At 40.2% G+C, this 25,315-nt stretch overlaps 2 protein-coding genes across 3 annotated transcripts; one reads left to right on the top strand and one right to left on the bottom strand.

The window, feature by feature from the left end:
* The first annotated feature begins 9,514 nt into the window (after window positions 1-9,514).
* Window positions 9,515-18,432, top strand: LOC116288208 (heparan-alpha-glucosaminide N-acetyltransferase). Of its 2 annotated transcripts, XM_031694964.2 has the most exons (19): window positions 9,515-9,975; window positions 10,469-10,635; window positions 11,184-11,293; window positions 11,694-11,818; window positions 11,885-11,954; window positions 12,846-12,906; window positions 13,045-13,113; window positions 13,298-13,350; window positions 13,562-13,638; window positions 14,508-14,538; window positions 14,627-14,766; window positions 14,860-14,969; window positions 15,205-15,332; window positions 15,565-15,691; window positions 15,832-15,918; window positions 16,044-16,118; window positions 16,292-16,362; window positions 16,478-16,590; window positions 17,317-18,432. In XM_031694964.2, the coding sequence occupies exons 1-19, from the start codon at window positions 9,903-9,905 to the stop codon at window positions 17,496-17,498; spliced, it is 1,869 nt and encodes a 622-aa protein (XP_031550824.1). In that variant the 5' UTR covers window positions 9,515-9,902; the 3' UTR covers window positions 17,499-18,432. The 2 variants fall into 2 exon arrangements, with proteins under 2 accessions (XP_031550824.1, XP_031550825.1); XM_031694965.2 differs by lacking the exon at window positions 13,045-13,113 and having other exon boundaries at window positions 9,516-9,975.
* Window positions 17,619-24,156, bottom strand: LOC116288207 (CUB and sushi domain-containing protein 3). Its single transcript, XM_031694963.2, has 12 exons — window positions 24,019-24,156; window positions 23,012-23,292; window positions 22,726-22,897; window positions 22,469-22,639; window positions 22,186-22,398; window positions 21,277-21,444; window positions 20,859-21,032; window positions 20,491-20,670; window positions 20,121-20,294; window positions 19,520-19,696; window positions 18,995-19,171; window positions 17,619-18,912 (listed from the first exon to the last, which is right to left on the bottom strand). The coding sequence occupies exons 1-12, from the start codon at window positions 24,092-24,094 to the stop codon at window positions 18,503-18,505; spliced, it is 2,373 nt and encodes a 790-aa protein (XP_031550823.2). The 5' UTR covers window positions 24,095-24,156; the 3' UTR covers window positions 17,619-18,502.
* Window positions 24,157-25,315: the final 1,159 nt, after the last annotated feature.

The following is a 25,315-nucleotide window of genomic DNA, read 5'->3' as shown; positions in this document are numbered from 1 at the left end:
ACACAGTTAGACGAAAGTAACCTTAAGGAACAACTCAACATCCTTGTGTCATCTGGGAAGTGCAAAGAAATGATAGGCAAGGAACTTACCCATGAGCAGGTTAATAAGTTGTCAGAAGAGGAGGTTAAGAAGTTCCATAAGAGATACGAGGCTGCCCTTGCAAGTAAGACCACGGACGCCGTAGCAGACTCCGCTATCCGACTTGCGACTAAATTACTTGGACTTGCGCTGCCCATAGACGACGTGGAGCAACTACAGAAGGACATAAGCGAGGACTATGTCATCGCCCAAGAACTTAAGATAACCTGCGGGTGGTTGTCTTTGAAGTGCGGTAAGTTAATGGCAGTCGCCTCTGCGGCACTTCACGTAGCTCAGCATGTCGACTTGAAGGAGGTACTGGTGTCTTGGAAGGACTTCAAGAAGGACAGAGAAGTCGAAAAGGTCTTCCAGGCGGCACTTGCTGAGGTACCTGATCAAGTCGCCTCAAGTACTTAGTCAAGTCGTCCTTAAGTACTTACTTACGTCGTTGTCAAGTACTTAGTCAAGTCGTCCTTAAGTCGTCATCAAGTCATTGTCAAGTCATTGTCAAGTCGTCATCAAGTTACTTGTCAAGTCCTTCAAGTCCTTAGATATAAGATGAGTGGCACCGAAGAACAACCACCCGTAGAAGATACCAAGATTACCAAGGCTAAACTCCAGGCAGAGTCGCTGCCGGAAAGAAGCTCGCAGAGATGAATAAAAAGAACAAAGCCAAAAAGGAGGAAAAGGTAGAAGAGAAAGAAGAGGAATCCTTTATCAATCCTGGGTACGTCATTGGCGCGATAGGAATTGCTATAGCAGCAGGCAGCCTCTACTTACAATGGCGGGCTACGAAGCCAAAAGTAAAGTGGGAGGCCGCAACATATCACGCACCTGTGGAACCGGCTGTTAGAAAAAGTAAGATCCCTGAAATGGAGTAGATTTATCACCCGCGGCGACCTAGATTTTCCTTCTCGCTTTGTAATATAATGTCGACCGCGTTGTTGAAAACTGTTGAAGAAGCAGCTATCATTACTTCCATCGTTGCGGGTATTGGTTGGGTAGGTAAGAAAGTGCTCAAAGAAGACTTTACTGAAGACCCAAGCAAGAGCTTCGCTAATTTTGCTAAGATGACCGCTGCCGTAGGCGGGGCTATCATGGTAAAGGATTACCTACGGAAAGAAAAGTACCTGCCAACGACATAACTCGTGAAAATCCCTGTGATTTTCTAATATATAATGGCTAGCGTGGTCGTAGGTGGAGTCGTTGCAGCTTTAGCATTCACTGGAGCTAATTATGGTGGTCAGTATTTGGATAGATTAGTCAGAGGCGACAAAAGCGGAGATTTGGCCGCCGAAAGGAAAAGGCATGATTTAGCGCTGGAGAAATATCAGCGAGACGTGGCAGCTTGGAATGAAAAAAGACAAGCTTACAGGGATTGGTTGGACAAGAATTACCAAGACAAAATGCAGGCGGATAAGAACTTCGAAAATACAGACTACGCCTTTAAGCTCTATGCGCAGGCGCACCCCGCGGCATTAACGGGGTTAAGAAAGCCTCAGTTCAAGAATTACTACCAGCCTTCTAAGAAACAAAAAGACAATGAGCTGGTCTTCGTAGGAGTCGCAGGGCTGGCGGGAGGCGTAGCTTTGGCGTATCTGCTCTGAGCTGCGCTCAGATCACTAGAAGGGGACTTGTCCCCTGTAATATATGATCGTCTTTTTGGAAAGCGACAAGAATAACTTTACCACTTATCTGAATCCCCCCATTAAAGCCCATAAGGTTCGGCTGGTTAGTTGTTCTTTGTACAATTCTTGGTATAATCTAGTCAATGGCTTTGTCGTCGGAACTTCCGGCACCAAGCCAAAGTTGCCAGATTCCCATTACACCCCCATAACACTGGCTAAGGAGCTAGCAAAGCATGGATATACTCTTACCACAGGATTACCCCATGAAATGAAATTCAAGAAAAATAGTGGGAGTGCCAATCTAAAGGACAGTTCATTGGTAGAACTCCTGGGCCTTACTAGTACCACGATAAATAGCGGCAGTACATATGATGTGAAATGGAAAGTCGCATCCTCTTATGAAGTCTATTGCGATTTGGCCAATAGTTACAACAATGGAGAAAAGTCTTCTCTTATGTCCAAGTTTCTGCCCAAAGGTAATCCATTTGACTCAGAAGAATACACTCCCATTTCTTTGAGCTATGATTTGTCTAATTTAGTAGAAAGCATAAACATCACCATTAAAGTGGACGGAAAGACGGTGGATTTTAACGGACGTAAGATCAATCTTGTCCTATCCTTCGCTTGAATCAAGCGAAGCGCGATTCTATTCATATAATGGGCCGCGTAGAGGACAAACTCAAAAAGATTTACTATGGGCCCGAAGGCTATTGGAAAGGAGCGTCAGCTATTAAGAAACTCGCGACCGCGGCCAGGGTATCAGATGAAACGGCTAAGAACTGGCTAAGAAAACAAACCCTCTGGCAGGTTTATCTTCCCGTGCCTAAGTACATTCCCAGGCCCAGCTTCACCGTAAATATCCCCAATGAAGTTCATCAGGCGGATTTGCTTTTCTTACCACACGATAAGGTGAGAAAGAAGACCTATAGATACGCTTTGACCGTAGTTGATATCGCAAGCAGATACAAGGACGCCGAACCCATAACCAGCAAGGATTCTGGGGAAGTCGCAGAAGCCCTAGGTAGGATTTATAAGCGCGTCTTGAAATGGCCCAAGCTGCTGCAAGTGGATGCGGGGACAGAGTTCATGGGCGTGGTTACTAAGACCCTGAAAGACCACGACACTAAGATTAGGAGAGCTGAAGCTGAGTACCACAGGGGTCAGAGCATCGTCGAAAGATTCAATAAGACCCTGGCTGAGCGTCTCTTTGGGTACCAGTATTGGAAAGAGCTGGAAGATCCCTCCAAACGCAACAGGGAATGGACTCAGAGGCTCCCCCAGGTCGTCGCGGCTTTGAACAACGAGGCGGCCAGGGCTACGGGAATAAAACCCAAGGATGCCATAAAAAAGAAACACGTGGAACACAAGTCCTACGTCAGAAGTTCAAGGGCGGTCGGACTGAAGGAAAAAAAGCTCCCCCGCAACATAGTGGTCAGATACCTCTATCAGCCGGGGGAACTCGAAGGTGGCAGTAAGAGAGCAACGGATCCTAACTGGTCTTTGGAAACGTATGAGATTTCGAAGTCCGTCACCAAGGAAGGGCAACCCGTGTTGTATTACCTAAATGGCCTAAGTCGCGGATTTGTCATGGAAGAGCTGCTCATAGTCCCCAAAGACTCAGAGTAGCGCAGCACCACGCGCCAGATTACACTCTAGGCATGTCAGTCTTACGTTGCCTCTACAATGCCCGCGTTTATTATTTATACGATCCACGGAGAACTGCTGATCATCATTCGGGTCAAACCTCCATAGTAGAGGTATGTTGCATTTGGCACACCGTGCCCCTTTCTTATAGACGTCGTCCACGCATAGGTCAAACTTTATCCCCGCATAGCGGGGATCTTTGCTCTTTTCTTCGTCGTGCCGCTTGTAGCGAAGGAGTTTCTTAGCAATGTTCTCCTTAGCTACGTCCTCTGGCGTCTTATCGTAACGCATTTGTGGCCCCCAGGCTCTTTTTAACTGTTTTGCGTACTCCACACGGCTTACAGCGGTGTAGATAAGGTTGCTCCAACACAGCCGCTGGTCTATGATCCATAAGGTTTCTTTTATGGTAAGCCCCTGCGCGCTGTGGACTGTCATGCAGTAACCTAAGCGCCAATCTGGGTGGGAGGTAATTTTTTCCACCTTTTCTATGGGTACCCAGGCTTTATCATGTGTTACAGCATTTTGTAGTTGGATGTCGGTACCAGGTACCCAGACATCTCTTTTTTGCATTCGGGTATCGTGGGGTTTGTAAGAAACAGGTACGGGATGTGTAGGGAAGCGCTCTCGGTGTATATTTAGCAAGTCTTTCTGTATGCGAGACTGTGATGCGCGTTTGCTGCTTAGCACCAAATCCTTTGGATGCCATGTGTGAAGGAAGTCCTCGTATTTCTTCGCTCGTACCCTCTTGCGTAGTATCTTGTTTTGTTCCGCGTCACTAAGGCCCCGAAGTTCTGCTTTCAGGTTTCTTATTTGATCCTTACTGCGGTAGTCGGTGTTAATTTCTTCGGAGTGGTCTACCATTTCTTTTAACCATTTATGGGGCATCTCTCCGGTTATTGGAGGAGGCTGGCAAGGATCTCCGGCGAATATCACTTGACACTTTCCACGGAGGAATTCTACAAATTCCTGCAGGATTTCTAAAGGAACGGTGCAAATCTCATCCCAAAGTATCACCGGGGGTATGTCGTGGATGGCTTCTGGTACCCACTTTTGACCATTCCAGCGGAAGAAGCTGTGGTAGGTCTGCGCGTCGTAACCCATCTCCGTTAATTCTCTTTCCAGACGGTGCGTTGGCGTTAACACCTTTATCTTTGGAAAGAGTTCCAAAACCCTGGTAGTTTTACCACTGCCTCCCGTTCCGTAAAGGTAAGAGAAGCGTTGGTAAGAGATTGGGTCCGCAACCGACGGTAGAGGCTCCCCGGTTGGTTCCACGCTACCGTAAAGATGTTCTCCATGATATTCTACACGGCCTCTCCATGCTTTTATCTCCTCATCTTTGACGCGCCATTGACCACTTTCTGCAAGTTCATCGGCAGTGTAGAACTCCTGCATCTTCTCTAACACTTCTGGCTTTACATACAAGGAATCCGTGGCTACGCGTGGGATGTCCTCTTTGTCAAACCGTAGCAGCATTGCTAAGAGATTGATGTGCGCATATGCTAGCATGCTGGCACGCAGATGGTAATACTGTGGTCGATGGTCTTGGTAATAACACAGCGCATTCCATTTCTGTTCTTTTTGACCTTCTATGAAGTAGTCCCATTTCTCTACGGATACCATTGTTCCTTGGTCATGTGCACGTTTTATGAGGAAGCTTAGCTCACCGGCGTCTGTTATTAAGCGTCGCTGCATGTGTTTTTCGCCTTCTTTTGCGCCCTGTGTGAATTTACCTATGACCACACGCGCTGTGGGGTTGTGCTCTGGAAGCCATTGTGTAAAGGCGCTATGGCAGAGTATGGCTTCATGCGCTGTGTATTTTAAAAGCTTGCGCTCTTCGAGGAACTTCAGTAGGGGTATGGGTATCCATTCTTTCTCCTGCAGGTGCTTCCCATACCACGCGTAAATTATGGGATGTAAGTCTTTTGCTAACTCCCAGGTGGTCAGTCTGATGAACCCCGTTGCTGGGGCGTCGTAGTAACCCGGTAGTGACACCCTAAAGAATTGGGAGTCTGGATGTCCGTAACGGTCATAATACTCCTTACAATCCCCAAGGCCCTTGAAACTGGCGGGGTAACAGTGTTTCATATCCAACGACACGTACTCGTCTTCGTTGTACTCCATATTCCAAAGACCGCCGTGACCGTGTTCTACGCAAGCTTTGGAGATATCTTTGAACTCTTTTGGGGTAGGTTTCCAGCCGTTCCTTTTCTTCGCGGCTAAGAAGTCCAAGCTGCGAGAGCTGAGCAGTTCGTCTGAAAAGTCCTCACCAAGGGTTTCGCAGGCGCTTTTAATGCGTTGATGTTCCACTTCTAGTCGGTATAAAGTACCATCTTGCGTCATGAATTGACATCCTTCTGAATCCATTAACCAAATAGAATTCTCATGAACTAATTCTGTCAATGGGGAATTCTTATAGACCTTTGTCTCCTTCTTTCTTGGGAACCTCAACTCCCTCCACGCGTGCGCGTTGTGTTGGTAAATGACTATGGGAGCACCTTTGCCTTCGTATTTATGCGTTCCTGGGTAAATAAAGCCGTCGGTGATATCTTTCACATGGATTCGCCTTCCTAACGTGGTTTCCAACTTCTTGATGTTTTCGATGGTTCCTCCAGTTTTACGAGTAGAATGCTCCCATTTCCTGATGGCTTCTCTTCTTTTTGGCGTAAGCTTACCACCCCGAGAGGAATCCTCGAAAAACTCCCTAACCAGCTTCCCAACGCAGTTACCAGGATGTCGCATTGGTTTAAGCTTCTTAACGTCCGGCTTCTTAATTTCGTATGCACCGTAGATGACCACGGTAACCGGGTAAGCGACCTCGTAGAAGAGCATGTCTATTCCCTCAAGTGCTCCCGGTCGTGTGTGCTTATTCAAAACGAACAGGTTCTGCTTACCAGACGCTCTGATAGGATTACGACCCTTTTCTATTATCCACTCGCCGTCTAAGTACTTTACGAATGTCAACTCCAAACGGTAGTCACCGGCCGGCATTCTGTTGATTATCTTTTCAGCCATTTTGTGATTCATAGTTTTGTCTGTCTTTCCCTCCATAAATGTAGCGAAGACAAAGTCAGCGTCTGAGTTATCCATCACCTGATTTCCGAGCCTGCGCACAGTTTTGTTTTGAATGTCGTTGATGGTGGCCATGTATATCTAAGGAATATTTTAACCTCCGTTTGCGATAAATCTGCTGTACCCGTCTTCGTAAATCCGCGAGTTAAACCCGTATATCTTTGGCATCGATCGCGAGTCCCCCTACCTGCTGCTGACCCGTGTTATTCGATCTTTTGATCTATTCGATTTGGACTGATTTTATTCGATTTTGACCCATTCTATTCGATCTTATGATCTATTCGATTTTGAACCGTGTTATTCCATCTTATGATCTATTCGATTTTGACGCATTTTATTCGATCTTTTGATCTATTCGATTTTGACGCATTTTATTCGATCTTTTGATATATTCGATTTTGACCCATTCTATTCGATCTTATGATCTATTCGATTTTGACCCGTTTTATTCGATCTTTTGATCTATTCGATTTGGACCGATTTTATTCGATTTTGACCCATTCTATTCGATCTTATGATCTATTCGATTTTGACCCGTGTTATTCGATCTTATGATCTATTCGATTTTGACCCATTCTATTCGATCTTTGATTTATTTGATTTTCACCCATCCTATAGGATCTTTGATTTATTCGATTTTGACCCATTCTATTCGATCTTTGATTTATTCCATTTCGACCCATTCTATTCGATCTTTGATTTATTCGATTTTGACCCATTCTATTCGATCTTTGATTTATTCGATTTTGACCCCATTCTATTCGATCTTATGATGTATGTTATTCGATCTTATGATCTATTCGATTTTGACCCATTCTATTCCATCTTTGATTTATTCGATTTTGACCCATTCTATTCGATCTTTGATTTATTCGATTTTAAGCCATTCTATTCGATCTTATGATCTATTGGACTTTGACCCGTGTTATTCGATCTTATGATCTATTCGATTTTGACCCATTCTATTCGATCTTTGATTTATTCGATTTTGACCCATTCTATTCGATCTTTGATTTATTCGATTTTAAGCCATTCTATTCGATCTTATGATCTATTGGATTTTGACCCGTGTTATTCGATCTTATGATCTATTCGATTTTGACCCATTCTATTCGATCTTTGATTTATTCGATTTTGACCCATTCTATTCGATCTTATGATCTATGTTATTCGATCTTATGATCTATTCGATTTTGACCCATTCTATTCGATCTTTGATTTATTCGATTTTGACCCATTCTATTCGATCTTTGATTTATTCGATTTTGACACATTCTATTCGATCTTATGATCTATTGGATTTTGACCCGTGTTATTCGATCTTATGATCTATTCGATTTTGACCCATTGTATTCGATCTTTGATTTATTCGATTTTGACCCATTCTATTCGATTTTTTGATTTATTCGATCTTATTATCTATTCGCTTTTGACCTGTGTTATTCGATCTTATGATCTATTCGATTTTGACCCATTCTATTCGATCTTTGATTTATTCGATTTTGACACATTCTATTCGATCTTATGATCTATTCGATTTTGACCCATTCTATTCGATCTTTGATTTATTAGATTTTGACCCATTCTATTCGATCTTATGATCTATGTTATTCGATCTTATGATCTATTCGATTTTGACCCATTCTATTCGATCTTATGATCTATTCGATTTCGACCCATTCTATTCGATCTTTGATTTATTTGATTTTCACCCATTCTATAGGATCTTTGATTTATTCGATTTTGACACATTCTATTCCATCTTTGATTTATTCGATTTCGACCCATTCTATTCGATCTTTGATTTATTCGATCTTATGATCTATTCGCTTTTGACCCGTGTTATTCGATCTTATGATCTATTCGATTTTGACCCATTCTATTCGATCTTTGATTTATTCGATTTTGACCCATTCTATTCGATACTCTGATCTATTCGATTTTGACACGTGTTATTCGATCTTATGATCTATTCGATTTTGATACATTCTATTCGATACTCTGATCTATTCGATTTTGACCCGTGTTATTCGATCTTATGATCTATTCGATTTTGACCCATTCTATTCGATCTTATGATTTATTCGATTTTGACCCATTCTATTCCATTGTTTGATCTATTCGATTTTGACCCATTCTATTCGATCTTATGATCTATTCGATTTTGACCCATTCTATTCGATCTTTGATTTATTCGATTTTGACCCATTCTATTCGATCTTATGATCTATTCGCTTTTGACCCATTCTATTCGATCTTATGATCTATTCGATTTTGACCCATTGTATTCGATCTTATGATCTATTCGATTTTGACCCATTCTATTCGATCTTTGATTTATTCGATTTTGACGCATTCTATTGGATCTTTGATTTATTCAATTTTGACCCATTCTATTCGATCTTATGAACTATTCGCTTTTGACCCATTCTATTCGATCTTATGATCTATTCGATTCTGACCCATTCTATTCGATCTTATTATATATTCGATTTTGACCCATTCTATTCGATCTTTGATTTATTCGATTTTGACCCATTCTATTCGATCTTTGATTTATTCGATTTTGGCCCATTCTATTCGATCTTATGATCTATTGGATTTTGACCCGTGTTATTCGATCTTATGATCTATTCGATTTTGACCCATTCTATTCGATCTTTGATTTATTCGATTTTGACCCATTCTATTCCATCTTTTGATCTATTCGATTTTGACCTATTCTATTCGATCTTATTATCTATTCGCTTTTGACCCGTGTTATTCGATCTTATGATCTATTCGATTTTGACCCATTCTATTCGATCTTTGATTTATTCGATTTTGACCCATTCTATTCGATCTTATGATCTATTCGATTTTGACCCATTCTATTCGATCTTTGATTTTTTTCGATTTTGACAAATTCTAATCGATCTTTTGATCTATTCGATTTCGAGCCATTCTATTCGAGGTTTGATTTATTTGATTTTGACCCATTCTTTTCGATATTTTGATCTATTTGATTTTTACCCGTTCTATTTGATATTTTGATCTTTTACTCAGAGTGCTTTATATAAACTTTCACTATGATCATGTTATGAAGTTGAGTGTAACTATTAAACCCGCTCGAGAAATGCATTCAAATACAACACTTAATCAAAGAAAGAAAAATTGCCAACAATTAAAACCTAATCTGACTCCCATACTCGACAAAATAAGCATCATCGGGTTTGATCCGGGCACTAACAGCAAAGCAGAGAAGGTTTTGGTCCTAACACTTCTGTAACTATCACAGATCTGTGGGATCAGGGTTCGTCATTCACGGCCTGATGAACTTCTTGTCCCATATCCTAGACCGCTTTGACATGTCATGATAAAGTAAAAACTTTATGAACTCGAAAACTCGGACAAAAGTTGACACGCTTTTAAAGGCGGGTCCCTGTTGTTGGGGTCCCTGTGGTTATTGGTTCTCAGTCCTTCACGTCCCTGTATGATGCTTGGATGTTGTTGTTCACTGTTATGGCCGTGTCATCTGTGACTGTTTTATTAGCTATTTACTTGGCTATCTTTACAGGTAAACCTTATAATACAATATCATACCCGTTCTTACCAAGTACTGGTGTTGGTAGCCTGTTATTCTGTTCGTTTTGTTGTGTTCTTGTATTCTATACTTCGATATATTTTGACTTCGGATCACGTGAAATCTTTAGCACTTCCTGTTGTCTTGTGGCGTAGTACCTCTATTGTGCCTTGTTTTACTTTACCTTTTATCTTTGCCAGTTTTAAAGAACAAGTATTATTAACAGCACGGATATTAAATGCAATTGTTTTTATAATTAATAATTTGTTTGTGAAATGCGGTTAGCAACATTTTAGCCAAAGCTTTATTCAAAAAGCTAGGCTTACTATACTGTACTTTTCTTTCTGTCTCTTTATTTCCTCTTTTCATTTTCCTCGTTTCTATGAAATTTTTTCTACTTTTTATGAGTTAAGTAAGCTTATTATTGGAACAAAACAAGAAATTGGATTGTTTTTTTTTAATGAATTGTTCTTAAAAATATTAATAGTGAACATAGAGAAGGTCTTAGTGCAAGGAGGTGCTAATGGCCCTTATGATCAGCCTAAAGGACCGTGGAATGGCAAGTTTAAGATGGATACGGCATTAGTAAATATTACGAATACTTTGTTTTCAAAAAATTTCAGTATATCAGGAGTATCCTCTAATTGTTATCAGGTGAGCATCAATATTCATTGTGCGTAGCATGGAATTAGAGCTATTTATAAATTATGACTTTTGGGGATTTCATGTTACTGATATACCGCAGGGGTCACTAGGATTGATTCAGTGATAGGGATGTGCTGCTTGGATCTGAAAACCCTGACATGTGAATAACATGGAAAAACATACCCTGTGCAAGACACAACACTGTGAATTATAACCCTATCTTAGACAGTATTGATAGTGGCCTAACACAAGCACAAGTTGGAAGTTATGCACTAAAAATTCTTTTGCTAGAATCAGAATCAGTTTCTACAAAAAGTAAAAATTGGACACCCTTTTAAAGTTAAGACTTGAAAATGTTAGATCATGCATGCCCACTTTCCCCTCCCCCTCCCCCAAGTGATATGCCATGCAATCAGTGACCAGTAATCCTTCATGCTGTTATGGGTTAAGGGATGTTAATTTCATAGGGTCATACTACTATGTTTATCTATAATCTAGTGACAATAACATTCAAAGGCATGTCTTAAAGTATGATCACTTATTTTATTTATTTTCAGTGTGATTATCAAGTTTTACGGCAGAATGCTTATCAATATGCATACGTTATATTGGACACCAAGCATCCCTTTAAATTATTCATACAGACAAAGACAAATATGAACTGCACGTAAGTACTTTCCTGCATGCTGCATCAGGCTGTATCCTGTTTATGCTGAATCTTGTCTGAACAAATTATTTAAATCATTACACATTATTTAAATGGTTTGTCTGCATTGGATTTGGCGCGTGTGGGATTCAACGTCTAAACTGGACCTTAGTTATTAAATCTTTTATATACTCTTTTTGTAGTTTTTTAGAGATTTTATGCCTTGTATTTTAGTGTACCTATATGTAATGCGCAGTTGATCATATTAACATGTTAAATTGTGCAATACAAATAATAAACTATTATTATTATATTATTATTAAATCAGGGTACCATTTCCATGCATCCCACTGTAATCCATCCATTCATCCTACCATGCAATTTCATCTATCCACTTACTAACATTTTTTTCTTTTCACAGTTTAAAGTCGTACCATTTTCAAGAGTATAAAAAATATCAGATTGGTATCCGCACTGTAGATGAAGAGGATAAATTAACATGTTCATTTGATGAATATCCAAATGAGGGGATGCAAACATATTTTCGTAAGTATCTTACTCTTGTTATTATTGCGTTGTGAATGTATTCTAAGATAGTGGTTTCTCTTTCAGCACTTTTTGTTGCACTTGGAGTTCTTATTGGTATGGCTGTTGTATGGATATTGATAACAAAAACATGCAGGTACAGTAATAATGATGTGATGGTGATGATGGTGAGGGTGATGGTGATGGTGATGGTGATGATGACAGTGATGATGATAGTGATGATAGTGATGGTGATGGTAATAGTGATGGTGATGATGACAGTGATGATGATAGTGATGATAGTGATGATGGTGATAGTGATGATGGTGATGGTGATGGTGATGGTGATAGTGATGATGGTGATGGTGATGGTGATAGTGATGATGGTGATGGTGATGATGATGATGATGATGACAGTGATGATGATAGTGATGATAGTGATGATGGTGATAGTGATGATGGTGATGGTGATGGTGATAGTGATGATGGTGAGGGTGATGGTGATGGTGATGATGGTGAGGGTGATGGTGATGGTGATGATGACAGTGATGATGATAGTGATGATGGTGATAGTGATGATGGTGATGGTGATGATGGTGATGGATGGTGATGGTGATAGTGATGATGGTGATGGTAATAGTGATGGTGATGATGATGGTGATAGTGATGATGGTGATGGTAATAGTGATGGTGATGATGACAGTGATGATGATAGTGATGATAGTGATGATGGTGATGGTGATGATGATAGTGATGGTGATGGTGACAGTGATGATGATGATGGTAAAAGTGATGGTGATGGTGACAGTGATGATGATGATGATGGTGATGATGATGATAGTAATGGTCATGATAATGATAATGATAATGGTAATGTTGATGGTGATGGTGTACAAGTAATGATGGTGATGGTGACAGTGATGATGGTGACAGTGATGATGGTGATGGTGATGATAATGATGATGATAATGGTGATGGTGATGATGATGGAGTGTTGGTGATGATGCAGCACCACAATTATCATTGTTTTTTATTGAATAATTTGCAGGAAGTATCATCTAGGAGCAAGATGGGGGATCTTTGATGACCACGAGAGCTTGATTAACGCTGTGAGCACCAATTAGTCATTAGTATTCAACTAGTTATCTAAGATTAAGAGTGAAAACAGAGCTATTTGAATTGGTTACTGTACTTGCTAGCCAAATTATATTCATTTTTCTTTCTTTCTCCTTGATATGTCCTTGCAGGATTTGGGATCCCCTAATCATTTGAATCGCTCTGTTTCACCAACTGAAGACACTGTATCAGAATTAAAGGTGTGTTTTGATAAATATTATATCTCTTGATCTTAGCTCCTGATATCTACTGCCATGCAAATAATCAAGGGTGGATCTTGGGGGGAATGGATTGGGTACTTGATATTGGGTGGCTAGCCAACGACCTTGGAGTTTAAGAATAAGAATGAAGAGTAAAATCGTATAAATATATTTTGTAACACAGCCAGAAAAGCCTGCCAAACAAAAGAGACTAAATTCACTGGATACTTTTAGAGGGTAAGGATACAATTTATTGTACTGTACTGTACTCCATAACAACTTTAAGCAGCCGTGCACTTATCTACCAACCATCCATTTTATCCATGCAATCATCTACCCAATGTCCACCCTCTCTTCAATATATTATTTTTAGTATAATAGTATATCTAAACAGTACCCTCTACTGCATATATCTGTATCTAAATAGTGTGTTATCATTTTGCTTCAGGATAGCTTTGACAATCATGATATTTGTCAACTATGGAGGAGGTGGTTATTATTTCTTTAATCATGCTAGATGGAATGGTTAGTATTTCAGTATATTCTGGCCAATTACATTCATCTTTGCATCAAAACATTCAATTTTAGGATTTAGTTTTTAGGATTCTCCAGTTTTCCTCCCTCTGTAAAAATCAACTTCTAAATTCCAATTGGAATCCAAGTGAAAGAAGAGCCACTCTGTGGAATACACTGCTAATCGCATTGTTTCTTTATTATTTATTAAACTCATCACACGTAGATGAGCTTGGCGTTGGTGCTTGGGTGGGAGGAGCCTCGGGAACTCGGCGGAGGTCAGCGGTTACTATGGCAACCCTATCACCTCCCACCTAGCACCGTCACACTGACTTGGCAGTGGAATACTTACCTATACTTACCTTAGTGGAGGGTGGGTGGGAAAACAAATAGCGTTGGTGTAGCGTACAAACTGCGTAAGCTAGCGTTAGCGATATGAGATAGCGCATAGCGTTAGCGAAATCGGATAGCACGTGGCGTTAGCGAAATTGGATAGCACCCGATGCAAGCTTCGTCCCCAGATACCATCTGTTCATCATTCATCTCATTGCGTGAGACATTAATTTGCTTATCAGATGGCCGCGAAGCTATAGCCTTTTGATGACAGATACTTGCGATAACAGGCAACTTAGTTCAAGTCTAACTTTGCTTAAATATTTTATTTAACCACATTTTATTTATTTTCCAATAAACGTTTATTAAATCCAACCTTGGCTTGGATTTATTGGCAACTATTGTTTCATGGTCACTCAAGTGAATTCAAGAAAGCTGTCTACATGTATGACTTGAAAGGATTTTCAGAGCATTTTGGAGGGAAAAACCTTTCAACACATGTCAGCCATTTATTTTCCTAGTACTGAGATCAATAGTTTTTTTTTCAGGATTGACAGTTGCTGATCTTGTGTTTCCATGGTAATGTATCCAACATATATCCACGTATGATATGATAGTTAACAATACATACAGCATAACCTGAATACTCTTTCAAATTCTTTGCCAGGTTTATGTGGATCATGGGTGTGTCCATCACACTATCATTCCGTGGATTAAGACAACGTCAAGTCAAGAAACGCCACATCTTTATTAAGATCATTAAGCGGACTGTCATTCTATTTCTCCTTGGGCTCTTCACTAGTAACTGTAAGTAAATGTTTTTTTAATAATATTTCATCTGTAGATCTGTTGAAGTGTATGTTATTCCTATTTCTGACAAATTATTATTATTTGTTTCAGTGGGGGATTTAACAATTTACCGTGTACCAGGAGTACTCCAGAGATTTGCAGCTTGTTATTTTGTTGTAGCTTTAGTTCAGCTTATTGCAGGACCAAATGAAGACTCACAGGTACGATGTAACCAATGCAAATCTACTTTGTATTTGTTTGTTTTCTTTGTTTGTCCGTTTGTCTGATTGTTTATTGCATTGTTTATTTGTTCAGTTGTTTGTTTGTTTATTTATTGTTTTTTAAATTTTTGTTTAGTTATTTGTTTTTCTATTGTTCATCTGTTTGTTTGATTGTTTGTTTGTCTGTTGAGGTTTTGAGAGATGACCATCTAATAGATTAACTCTTCATATGCAGCCTACAGGCAAATGGTGGGATCCTATTCGTGATGTGGTAGTCTTGTGGCCGCAATGGTGTTTCATGATCATGATCCTCGTCATCTACATCATCTTCACCTATGCAATCAAGGTTAAATCTTGCCCCATGTAGGTAGCCCTTCTAAAACTATTAATCCACCTTTTTATGGCAATTGAACCAAGCGTATGACTACTGGTGCATGGTGTTGCTAGTAATAATGTTAATACATAATATCTATATTTTCTAGTGGGTACATGTATACAGGCCCAGGTGGTATTGGAGAAGGCTATCCTGAGGCATATAACTGTACTGGTGGTGTTGCTAGTAATAATGTTAATACATAATATCTATATTTTCTAGTGGGTATACAGGCCCAGGGGGTATTGGAGAAGGCTATCCTGAGGCATATAACTGTACTGGTGGTGTTGCTAGTAGAATTGATGAGTGGATCTTCAAAGATCATGTGTATCATAAAGGAACTTTTAAGGTACAGTACATGTTCGCAAGCATATATTCCACTCAGTCCATATATATTTGTAAATAATTTCTTGAGAATACAAACTATTTGTACAATTTTTTTTGTGTGAAAATAACTGTAATGAGTTGATTGTTTGTTTGATGTTGTAGGACCTGTACAGAGTGACTGTGTATCATGATCCAGAAGGAGCTCTTGGTACTCTCACATCTATCTTTCTTGTCTTTCTGGGAGTACAGGTAAAAGATCTGCTTGTGAAGTTATCATAATCTTTAGTGGTTATGATGGTGATGATGATGATGGTGATGATGCTGCTGATGATAATGATAGTGCTGGTGATGTAACATGCATGGTTTTTTTTCAGGCTGGTATAACTCTCTACACATACGCCACGCACAGGGCTAGAGTGTCACGCTGGCTTGTCTGGTCTGTCATACTGGTATGTACCCAGTCCTGGTCATCTGTCTGTTTTGCATCTTATTTTATGTTTGTGTGTTTACCTTATTCATAGCTACTGTAGTACCTCAAGAGTATTGGCTGCAGAAACAGGCTGCAGGGTTCAAATCAAATAGGAAATACTAACTTCTCCAACTCTTACTTTAATGATTGCAGGGTTGTTTGGCTATTGGTCTTAGTGGAGGTACCCAGAATGAGGGTCTCATACCCATCAACAAAAACCTATGGTACTGTCCTATATCAGTAATCTTGTCTATCAATAATATTACATACACCATCTTTTGTAAGCAATCATTATCAAGGTGTTTACTTTTTTCCATATATCTTGCATATGTCTTGCAGGTCTGTCTCCTTCATCTTTGCTACAGGATCCATGGCTTTCATTCTTTTAGCAGTTTGTTACCTGACAGTTGATGTGTTTGACCTGTGGAATGGAGCGCCTTTCATCTATCCTGGTAGGTTCTTAAAAAACACTACCTACTCTACCAACCCACCAACCCACCAACCACCAACCAACCAACCCACCAACCCACCAACCCACCAACCCACCAACCCACCAGCCCACCAACCCACCAACCCACCAACCCACCAACCCACCAACCCACCAACCCTCCAACCCACCAGCCCACCAACCCACCAACCCACCAACCCACCCACCCACCCACCCACCAACCCACCAGCCCACCAGCCCACCAACCCACCAGGCCACCAACCCACCATCCCTCCAACCCACCAACCCACCAACCCACCAGCCCACCAGGCACCAACCCACCAACCTACCAGCCCACCAACCCACCAGGCCACCAACCTACCAACCCACCAACCTACCAACCCACCAATCTACCAACCTACTCTTACCAAAGCAACATTCTTCAAAACCTTGCCTAGTTGGTCCGCACGGCAATGAATAATGCCACATTTCAATAAAATGCCCACTCCTATCAGTCTACATGTACATTAGTAGTGTATTTCTGTGCTTTCCCATGACATTGTTATGGCTTGTCAAAACAGATTTATACAGGATTTGTGCCATCGCGTGATGAATCACAGAATCAATTGTTCCTGCCTTCGGTCATGGCTGCCATCACGTGATGGTGCAAAGCCTTCTATTGATAAAGAACAAACTGGTGTCTCAAGACTTTTTCCCAATAGATCCTAATGAGTTTTGTTTGATTCCAAAGGTATGAATTCTATTGCCATATATTGCGGCTCAGAACTGATCGGAGAACACTTTCCATTCAGCTGGAATCTGGAGGAATATCACACACATGGAGAACAGCTGCTGATGAACCTCGTGGGGACTGGATGTTGGTTAGCCCTGGCTTATTATATGTATTACATAGAATTCTTTGTTAAAATATAATCAAATAATTTGCAAAAAATATGGTTACCATGGCTACCATGGTAATACATTTGCGCATGCGTACCAAAAATGTTTGCATAAAAATTGAGTGATTTAATATAAGACAAGTGAGTCATATCATAACCCAAAATATCTTTAATAATCATATCACTATCAAAATATTGTTAATTGATATCTGTATTCCAATGGACGTTTCCGAACAACTCTCATCCACTATCCATCCCAATATGCAAAGCAAACTTTAAAGATCGTGCGCATTGGAAGTATGACGTCATGTTCTACAAGCCTGTTTACCCAGGATTCATTGGGCTGGCGGGAAACATGAAGATAAGAAATAAATAAGATAAGGAAATATTCAACTGGACACCAGATTTCCACACATTGACATACACCTACAGACAAAGATCTGCTATGTTACTCCTTTTTAAAAAATCGCTGGTGAGTTATAGAATATTTCCTGCTATTAGTCAAGCCATTCTCGTAAGCACATAGTCTATTAAAGATATATAAATGTATAGATAAAAACCTTAGTTGGAAACTAATAATAAGAATTATACGTGCCACACAGGCATAAAGGATAATGATGATAGGATAAACGATGAAAGGATAAACGATGGAAGATGATTTTCATTTTTTGAAGCAAATGCAATTATTTGCGACATTTCAGTCCAAATCCCTTTTAATAATTAATTCAGCGTTTCTTACGATTTTTTAGTTTTTATTTTGAATGCCAAAGAATCAAAACGAGAGTAATCTGTAGTTGTATATGCCATTCTTTAGCTTCTAAATTGTCTGAGCTCCCTTCAGTAAACATGCAGATAGAAAGACAGAAAAAACAGATAGTGTATTTTTCTCTAATTGCCTTCATGTTGCAACGTTTTCTGGTTAAGATTGGTAGACGTTCACTACAATAAACATCTTTCTGTATTTGGTACTTCACTGTTGTATTTCGCTTGAACATTTCTGCATAGTTCTTTAGATCTTTTTGTTTGCAGTCAAACTTTTTATCGAGATTTCTTACAAATGTAAGCTGTAAGTTTTCGCCCACATGACACAGGTCTAAACAAACCATTAGATGCCTGTATTACTCCACATGAGTCTGTCTTGCCTTTTCTCTTCGAGGTGTCCCATTTTGATACGGTTACGGTGCCTCCCTTAGACCATCTCCACACCCCATCTCCCTTATACATTAACCCAATAGCATATGAAGAAGAAACTGTCGTTTTGAGGTGGCGCTTCACGAATTTCCATTCTTTGTTGTCATGGAGATGAAGAAGACTTGCTTTGTACTTTTTACACCTATTTTTGAGTCGATTCCAAGATTGTGGTTTTCCTATTTTATGCTTGAAGAAATAGCAAGCATCGTTATGTTGTATCCAACGCCTAGGACATGGCTGCCATGGCTGTAATGTCGCTGAAAGGTAAGACGACGCATTTGAGACTCAACATTCTGTAACACTATTCAAATTATTATTATTATAAATATGAATACTAACTTTTACACTTAGGTGCTTGTGAACTCCAAGTCCCATCATCCAGACAGACACTTCGATCACTTCCCATCATCACGTGATTCTTGTTACACGTGAATGTCACGCTAGATCTGTAGGTGTAGTTACCATGGATACTCATGGCTCCATTTACAGGTGCGTTGATCTTGTCACACAATCTCTCTTTTAATTTACAAATTAAAAAAAAGAACTAGAGTTAGAAAATCCCACCAATGAAGACTCGTTATTTCTATAGTAAACAGCGACGGTGGTTGAGGAGCTGGCCCTTTTTCGAAAACCTGGTAACGAGTAGGGTGCGCGATGAATTATCGCGCTGTTTGAGGTTTGGCTTTTTAATTTTACAGGTTTTAGTTTTTGAATCGAGTCTCATTTACATTGGTTTTCTGTCTGCTTTTCAAAAGAGTTTGCTAAGCTTACCGCCATATTGAAAAGATGGCAACCCCATAATTAACAGCCCCATGATTGAACACGCGTCTTCCTCGTTACAGTTTCTTTAAATATTGGTCTTACTTTTGCATTGTGGTTGTGTTCCTGACCAGTTGCCATTGCCTTGACATACTCTCAAACTGGATCCAATCAGACGGTATCCTCGTCTTGTGCATCTGAACTTGACTCTGCTTAGATATGTTGTCCTGGTGACGTCTTTGAAGCCGTTAATGGGAGTTGGTAAATCACCACAATCAACAGCTACATTGACGAAACGAGTATATCAATGTGAATTTAAGCGGACAAACGAAGTACGATATCTGCTTTATGCATTGTCGGCGCAGGTGTCGGTTTGTCGTATTTTCTTTCGTTTTCAGTTCTTAAATAGCGCAGCGCGCTGATTCTAAAAATAGCTTAAAGATTCGGACAAACATTGCATTCTGTTTAACCGCTACGAGGATTATACGAACCAATTTTATTATTTTTACTTAAAGTTACAATAATAACCCATGTAAACTAAGATCAACTGCAATCGGCTGTGAAAATTATCTGCTGAAAGTAAACTTGTAAGTTTGTTTGTCCGAATTTTGCCTTTGTCTTCGTTTTTATGACGTCACGGCTGCGCTGCGCTATTGCGTGAAACGAGAGAAAACCGTTAAAAGAGTGTTACAATAGAAATACTTACGTGTGCAAAGAGGTGTGATTCCACTCCAAGAGCCATTAGTCAAACATTCCCTCATGGATGATCCACGCATCGCGTTACCGGGAAAGCAGTAATAGTAGACTTTACTCTTGACCTTGTAAACCAGCCCATCTTTATATCCATTGACAGGAGTTCCAGGGTCCCCACAACTCTTCGCTGCAACAAATAAATATTGATCATTAGTTGGTGTCCAAGGGCGAATCCTTGAAGAAAGGAAGGATGGTCCAAACTCTAGACGTGTAATTGGATCACGCTAGAGGTGCTTGTTTTGTGCCACGCTGTCTGACTAGCTGCGACCAGAGATCCGTAGCGATTTGATGCTCAGTAATTACAAACGTTTAATGGAACTCACGTGCACATTTGAAAAGACTCTTTGACCAGGTGTTTCCTTGACACGTCCGTACGCCAGTACCAACCAGGGCGTACCCCGGTGCGCACATGTGGAACAGTAGCTCTCCTTTCTTATAAAACTGTTTGTATAAGCCATAGATTCTAACATTTGGTAAGGAGCTTGGTCTGGTGCAAGTGTTTCCTGTACGAAAATGAACAAACCCTTGTGATTAACTGATATTTTGACGCATGGCGTCCTGTCTGTCTGTCCGTTCCTCCCTCCCTCCCTCTCTCCCACCCTCCCCCCTCCCTCCCTCCCTCTCTCCCTCCCTCCCCCCTCCCTCCCTCCCTCTCTCCCTCCCTCCCCCCCTCTCTGCCTCACTCCCTTACCTTGAGGTTTACAAAGTGGAGTAACACTGGACCACTGACCAGCGATACACATGGGCTCATGACTACCAATAAGATCGTAGCCTTGGTGACAGAAAAACATGACACTTTGGCCCTCAGCAAAGTTGTTGCCATGGCGACCACCGTTCAGTGGTATGCCGGGATCTTTACATTGCGCTGTGAAACAAAAAGTTAAACTTGAGATGCTCCAAGAAAGAATTTCAAACCATGTTAAATGCGAGGTCAAGTAATAGATGTGTTAAGAGGTTATAGTTGAATTCACAAGGGCTGCTTGCGCATGACTAGTGTGGTCAATGTTGTTTGTCGGTGAGTGGTTTCTTAGGATTGGTTGCCTAAGATTGGCTACCGTGGACTGGTTGCTAAGGGTTTAGGGCACCCTTCTTGCAATACTACTACTTACCTCTGCATTGTGGTACCATTCCCGACCAACTGCCATTAGTACAAGTGATTTGTGAATAGCCGAACAGTGTGAAACTCTTCCGGCAGAAGAAAATCACTGTTTGACCTTCAATAAATTTGTCACCATGACGACCACCATTCTCTGGCATCCCTGGGTCACTGCACGAAACTGTCATTAAAGATGATAGATGTTATACAGTGATTTACTGGACAAAGCTGTCGATAGTTATACAATGATTTACTCGACAGAGCTATAGATAGATGTTATACAGTGATTTACTGGACAAAGCTGTCGATAGTTATACAATGATTTATTGGACAAAGCTGTCGATAGATGTTATACAATGATTTACTGGAGAAAGGTGTCGATAGATGTTATACAATGATTTATTGGACAAAGCTGTCGATAGATGTTATACAATGATTTACTGGAGAAAGGTGTCAAGATGATAGATGTTATACAGTGATTTACTGGACAAAGCTATCGATGGATGTTATAGAATGATTTACTGGACAAAGATGTCAAGATGATAGATGTTATACGATGATTTACTGGACAAAGGTGTCGATAGTTATACAATGATTTACTGGACAAAGCTGTCGATAGATGTTATACAATGATTTACTGGAGTAAGGTGTCGATAGATGTTATACAATGATTTATTGGACAAAGCTGTCGATAGATGTTATACAATGATTTACTGGACAAAGGTGTCGATAGTTATACAATGATTTATTGGACAAAGCTGTCGATAGATGTTATACAATGATTTACTGGAGAAAGGTGTCGATAGATGTTATACAATGATTTATTGGACAAAGCTGTCGATAGATGTTATACAAGGATTTACTGGACAGTGTAAATGCACAGTATTACGACATTAGGCAATGATTGAATCATTATATTCACCTAGACTACCACTTCCTGAACCATCATCGTCATCATCATCGTCAATGATACATGAAGGTAAAAGGTGGTTCCATTGTCCATTGTAACATGTCAGATTTGCAAAACCTTGAAGTTTAAACCCTTTGCTGCACCTGTACTGGATGATACTGGCATGGCGCAAATCTAGGTTTACTACCAATCCATTCCTGGGAATTCCTGGATATTTACATCGAGCTAGAAAAAAGTCAGCATTTCTTATTATGGTAGAACTGTTTGTACGCAGTGAAACAGATGTATTATTTACCTTTGCAGGAAGGCGTAGGTTTATCCCAAGTGCCATTAGTACATCGTACAGAAGCAGCACCGACAAGATCATAATCAGCACGATTACAGGTAAAATTAACAATCATTCCGTCCAGGAAATTGTTTCCCATTCGTATGCCATGCTTTGGTTGACCAGGATCAGGACAGGACACTACAGAAAGCACCACTTAATTGTATCAATACATGCCATGACATGGTTAGTAGTACGAACTACGTTACAAAGTAACACAATCTTACCGTGACACCCGTAAAATTCCATTCGTAGACAAGGAGCAAAGGTTTCTTCCTTTCCGGTAGAAATACCTTTGACTTCTAGTGGATATACCCTAATATCATGCGCAAACAGGGCAGGGCGGAATGTGTTGGTTTTGCCAGATGTATAGTCTTTGTATGAGTTGCCATTCAGCACCTGTGTGACACGTTACAAGAGTGATTTTCTTAGCGACATTCACTTCAATAGCTGGTCACATTATTTACTCAGATATTTAAATATATACTGTAAAGGCGTTTCAGTCTTATTTACCTGACCATATTTAATCCATCTCCCATCTCTTGGCATATATTCAATACTAAACCTTTTCACCCATATAAACTCTGTTTTACTTCCCTGAATCCTCATTCCTGTCACCTGAACCTTTTTACCAAATGACACTTGTATCCATGGTGATGTGATGTCATTTTGTTTAGCACACCAGGCCGAAGGACCGTTGATGCGTGCTTCGTGTGGTGAGTGGAGATTATCTTGAAATGAAGAGGATGAGAAGGTGACATTTGACAAGCTTGAGCTGCACGAGGCCGGAACACCTGAGGAGGAAATATTATTAATCGTCACTGCTCTTCGTTTTCATTGTTTTAAATTCTGTTGTCTAACTTCCTTCCTTTGGGTGTATATATCCTATATCCTTTCCGCATATCTTTTTAATTGTTGCGAGCATCAGCTTTAAAGGAACTAGATTCGTATGGCGGGCAACCTTACAGTTTGAAAGATAAAGTTACACTATGAAAACAGTGATACTGTTACAACAGGTAATGCATCATTTACGTCAGTAAGCAGATCCTGTCTTGTAACAACTCTGTTCCCATGATCGCTTGTGCAAAACTTGCAAATTTCATTATGAGTTTTTAGAAAAACCACTCAAAAATACCTATTTTCAAAGGTCATATGTAATTGAGGCAAAATCTCTCCAACAGATAAAAAGCGAATCTTATTTGACTCGGTTAATGTTTACGTATTGTAACTGGACCATGGTCAGTTAAATCCCTTCGCGTTTCAGATCACGGCAGATTATAATACTGCTGACGTCGTGTTTGCACCGTTCCTTCGTGTAATAACGTATGAAACTGAAATTGGTATTTGAAAACGATTTCATGAGAAATATTGAATCTGTTGTTAATTCAGTTTGATGAACGCTTTATGGCTTATTCCAACAAAATCAAGATCTATCACATTTTGTTTTTAAGATCCATTTTCAATGGTATTCTTGGTAAATCTAGTATAGGTGGTAAATGTAAAGTAGTGGGGTTACGTACCTCTTACTCCATCAACACAAGCCGCAAAAACGCTGAAAATCAATAAAAGACAACGCGTCTGCTTCACGGTTAACATGGTAGATGTCACGGTGGTAGAAGTGTTGCTCGTTTTTAAGGAGTTCGTAGGAGTTTAGTTTCCTCTCTGTCTACTTCCGATGATTGACTTAACCAATGAAAGACAAAAGACAATGGTGATGACAAGACTTTATAATCCGTTTATTTAAAACTTTGATATGTTACAAGTGTTAGAGTATCCAGTAACATTTTAGCCGGCGTTGCTGGGCGGTCTGCGGTTATTATCGTTTTTGTTCAATGGCAGGGAGGAAGAAAGCCTTAATTTTTGTCTACGCCTCCGCGCCTCCGTCAGCGCCTAACCTTAACCGCTTACCACCAAGCATAGCAGGCTACTAATAAGTTAATGAAAGATCATTAAAATTACTATTACTATTATTATGTGCTATTAATAGCCAAGCCGGCTTTCCCACTATATAAACATGCATAAAGTGCTTTTAAAAATTGTCCAGGATATCTATTGTGTTGCTATTATTTAATGGGACATTGGTTAAAGTGCTGGAACAGTAAGATAGTCTACTTGACTAGAATGTACCCTACAGCAGCAATAGCTTTGTCTCCATTACTACAAGAAAGATAACATCTGTTGCCACAATACACGCCGACACTCCCTCCATAGCCAATAAAGCTATCTGTGGAACCACAGTCGTTTTCATTGTTGGTCATTATTCCAATACGCACTAGTTGCAAATTAAATCCTTCTCTGTTGCAGTACGGTTGCATTGATGTACCTGCAATCATAGATTGCCATTTTGACTTTCCAAGCAAAGCAACCGCCCTTTGACTTCCACTTGCAATAACGTCATGGAGTGACGTTGCCGTGTAAGGAATAGTTGCAAAGTTGGTGACACCATTCACAGTAAATCCAACACATATTGCACTGAATGATACTCCCCAGTAGCTCGGCATCTTTGTCTCCATGGAATCAAAACCTGTTTTACCTGCTGTCTGGTTGTAAGCAATCTTGTTTGACCAGTACGATGAACTGTGACCGAACGTATCCTAAAAAAGAAGAAAACTGTCGAGTGAGTAAAGGGATAATCAGAAATGCATCAAGGATACGTCTATGCAACAATCACATCTTTATGACGGTTGAATCGTTGCACTCACTTTTGCGCCGTCGATTTTCATTGTCAGCGTCCATCCTCCAGTACCACAGCCAGTTATTTCAGTCATGTGACAAAATACGTCAGTCTGTTGGCCTTGGATGACGAAAGTATAGGCC

Source organism: Actinia tenebrosa, unplaced genomic scaffold (genome assembly GCF_029948245.1).
Source record: "Actinia tenebrosa isolate PJP-AT-01 unplaced genomic scaffold, QUT_ActTen_1.0 PGA_scaffold1__47_contigs__length_23844297, whole genome shotgun sequence".
NCBI classification, from domain to species: Eukaryota; Metazoa; Cnidaria; class Anthozoa; order Actiniaria; family Actiniidae; genus Actinia; species Actinia tenebrosa.
The sequence above is the reverse complement of the archived record's forward strand: the minus strand, read 5'-3'. Positions and strand labels throughout refer to the sequence as shown.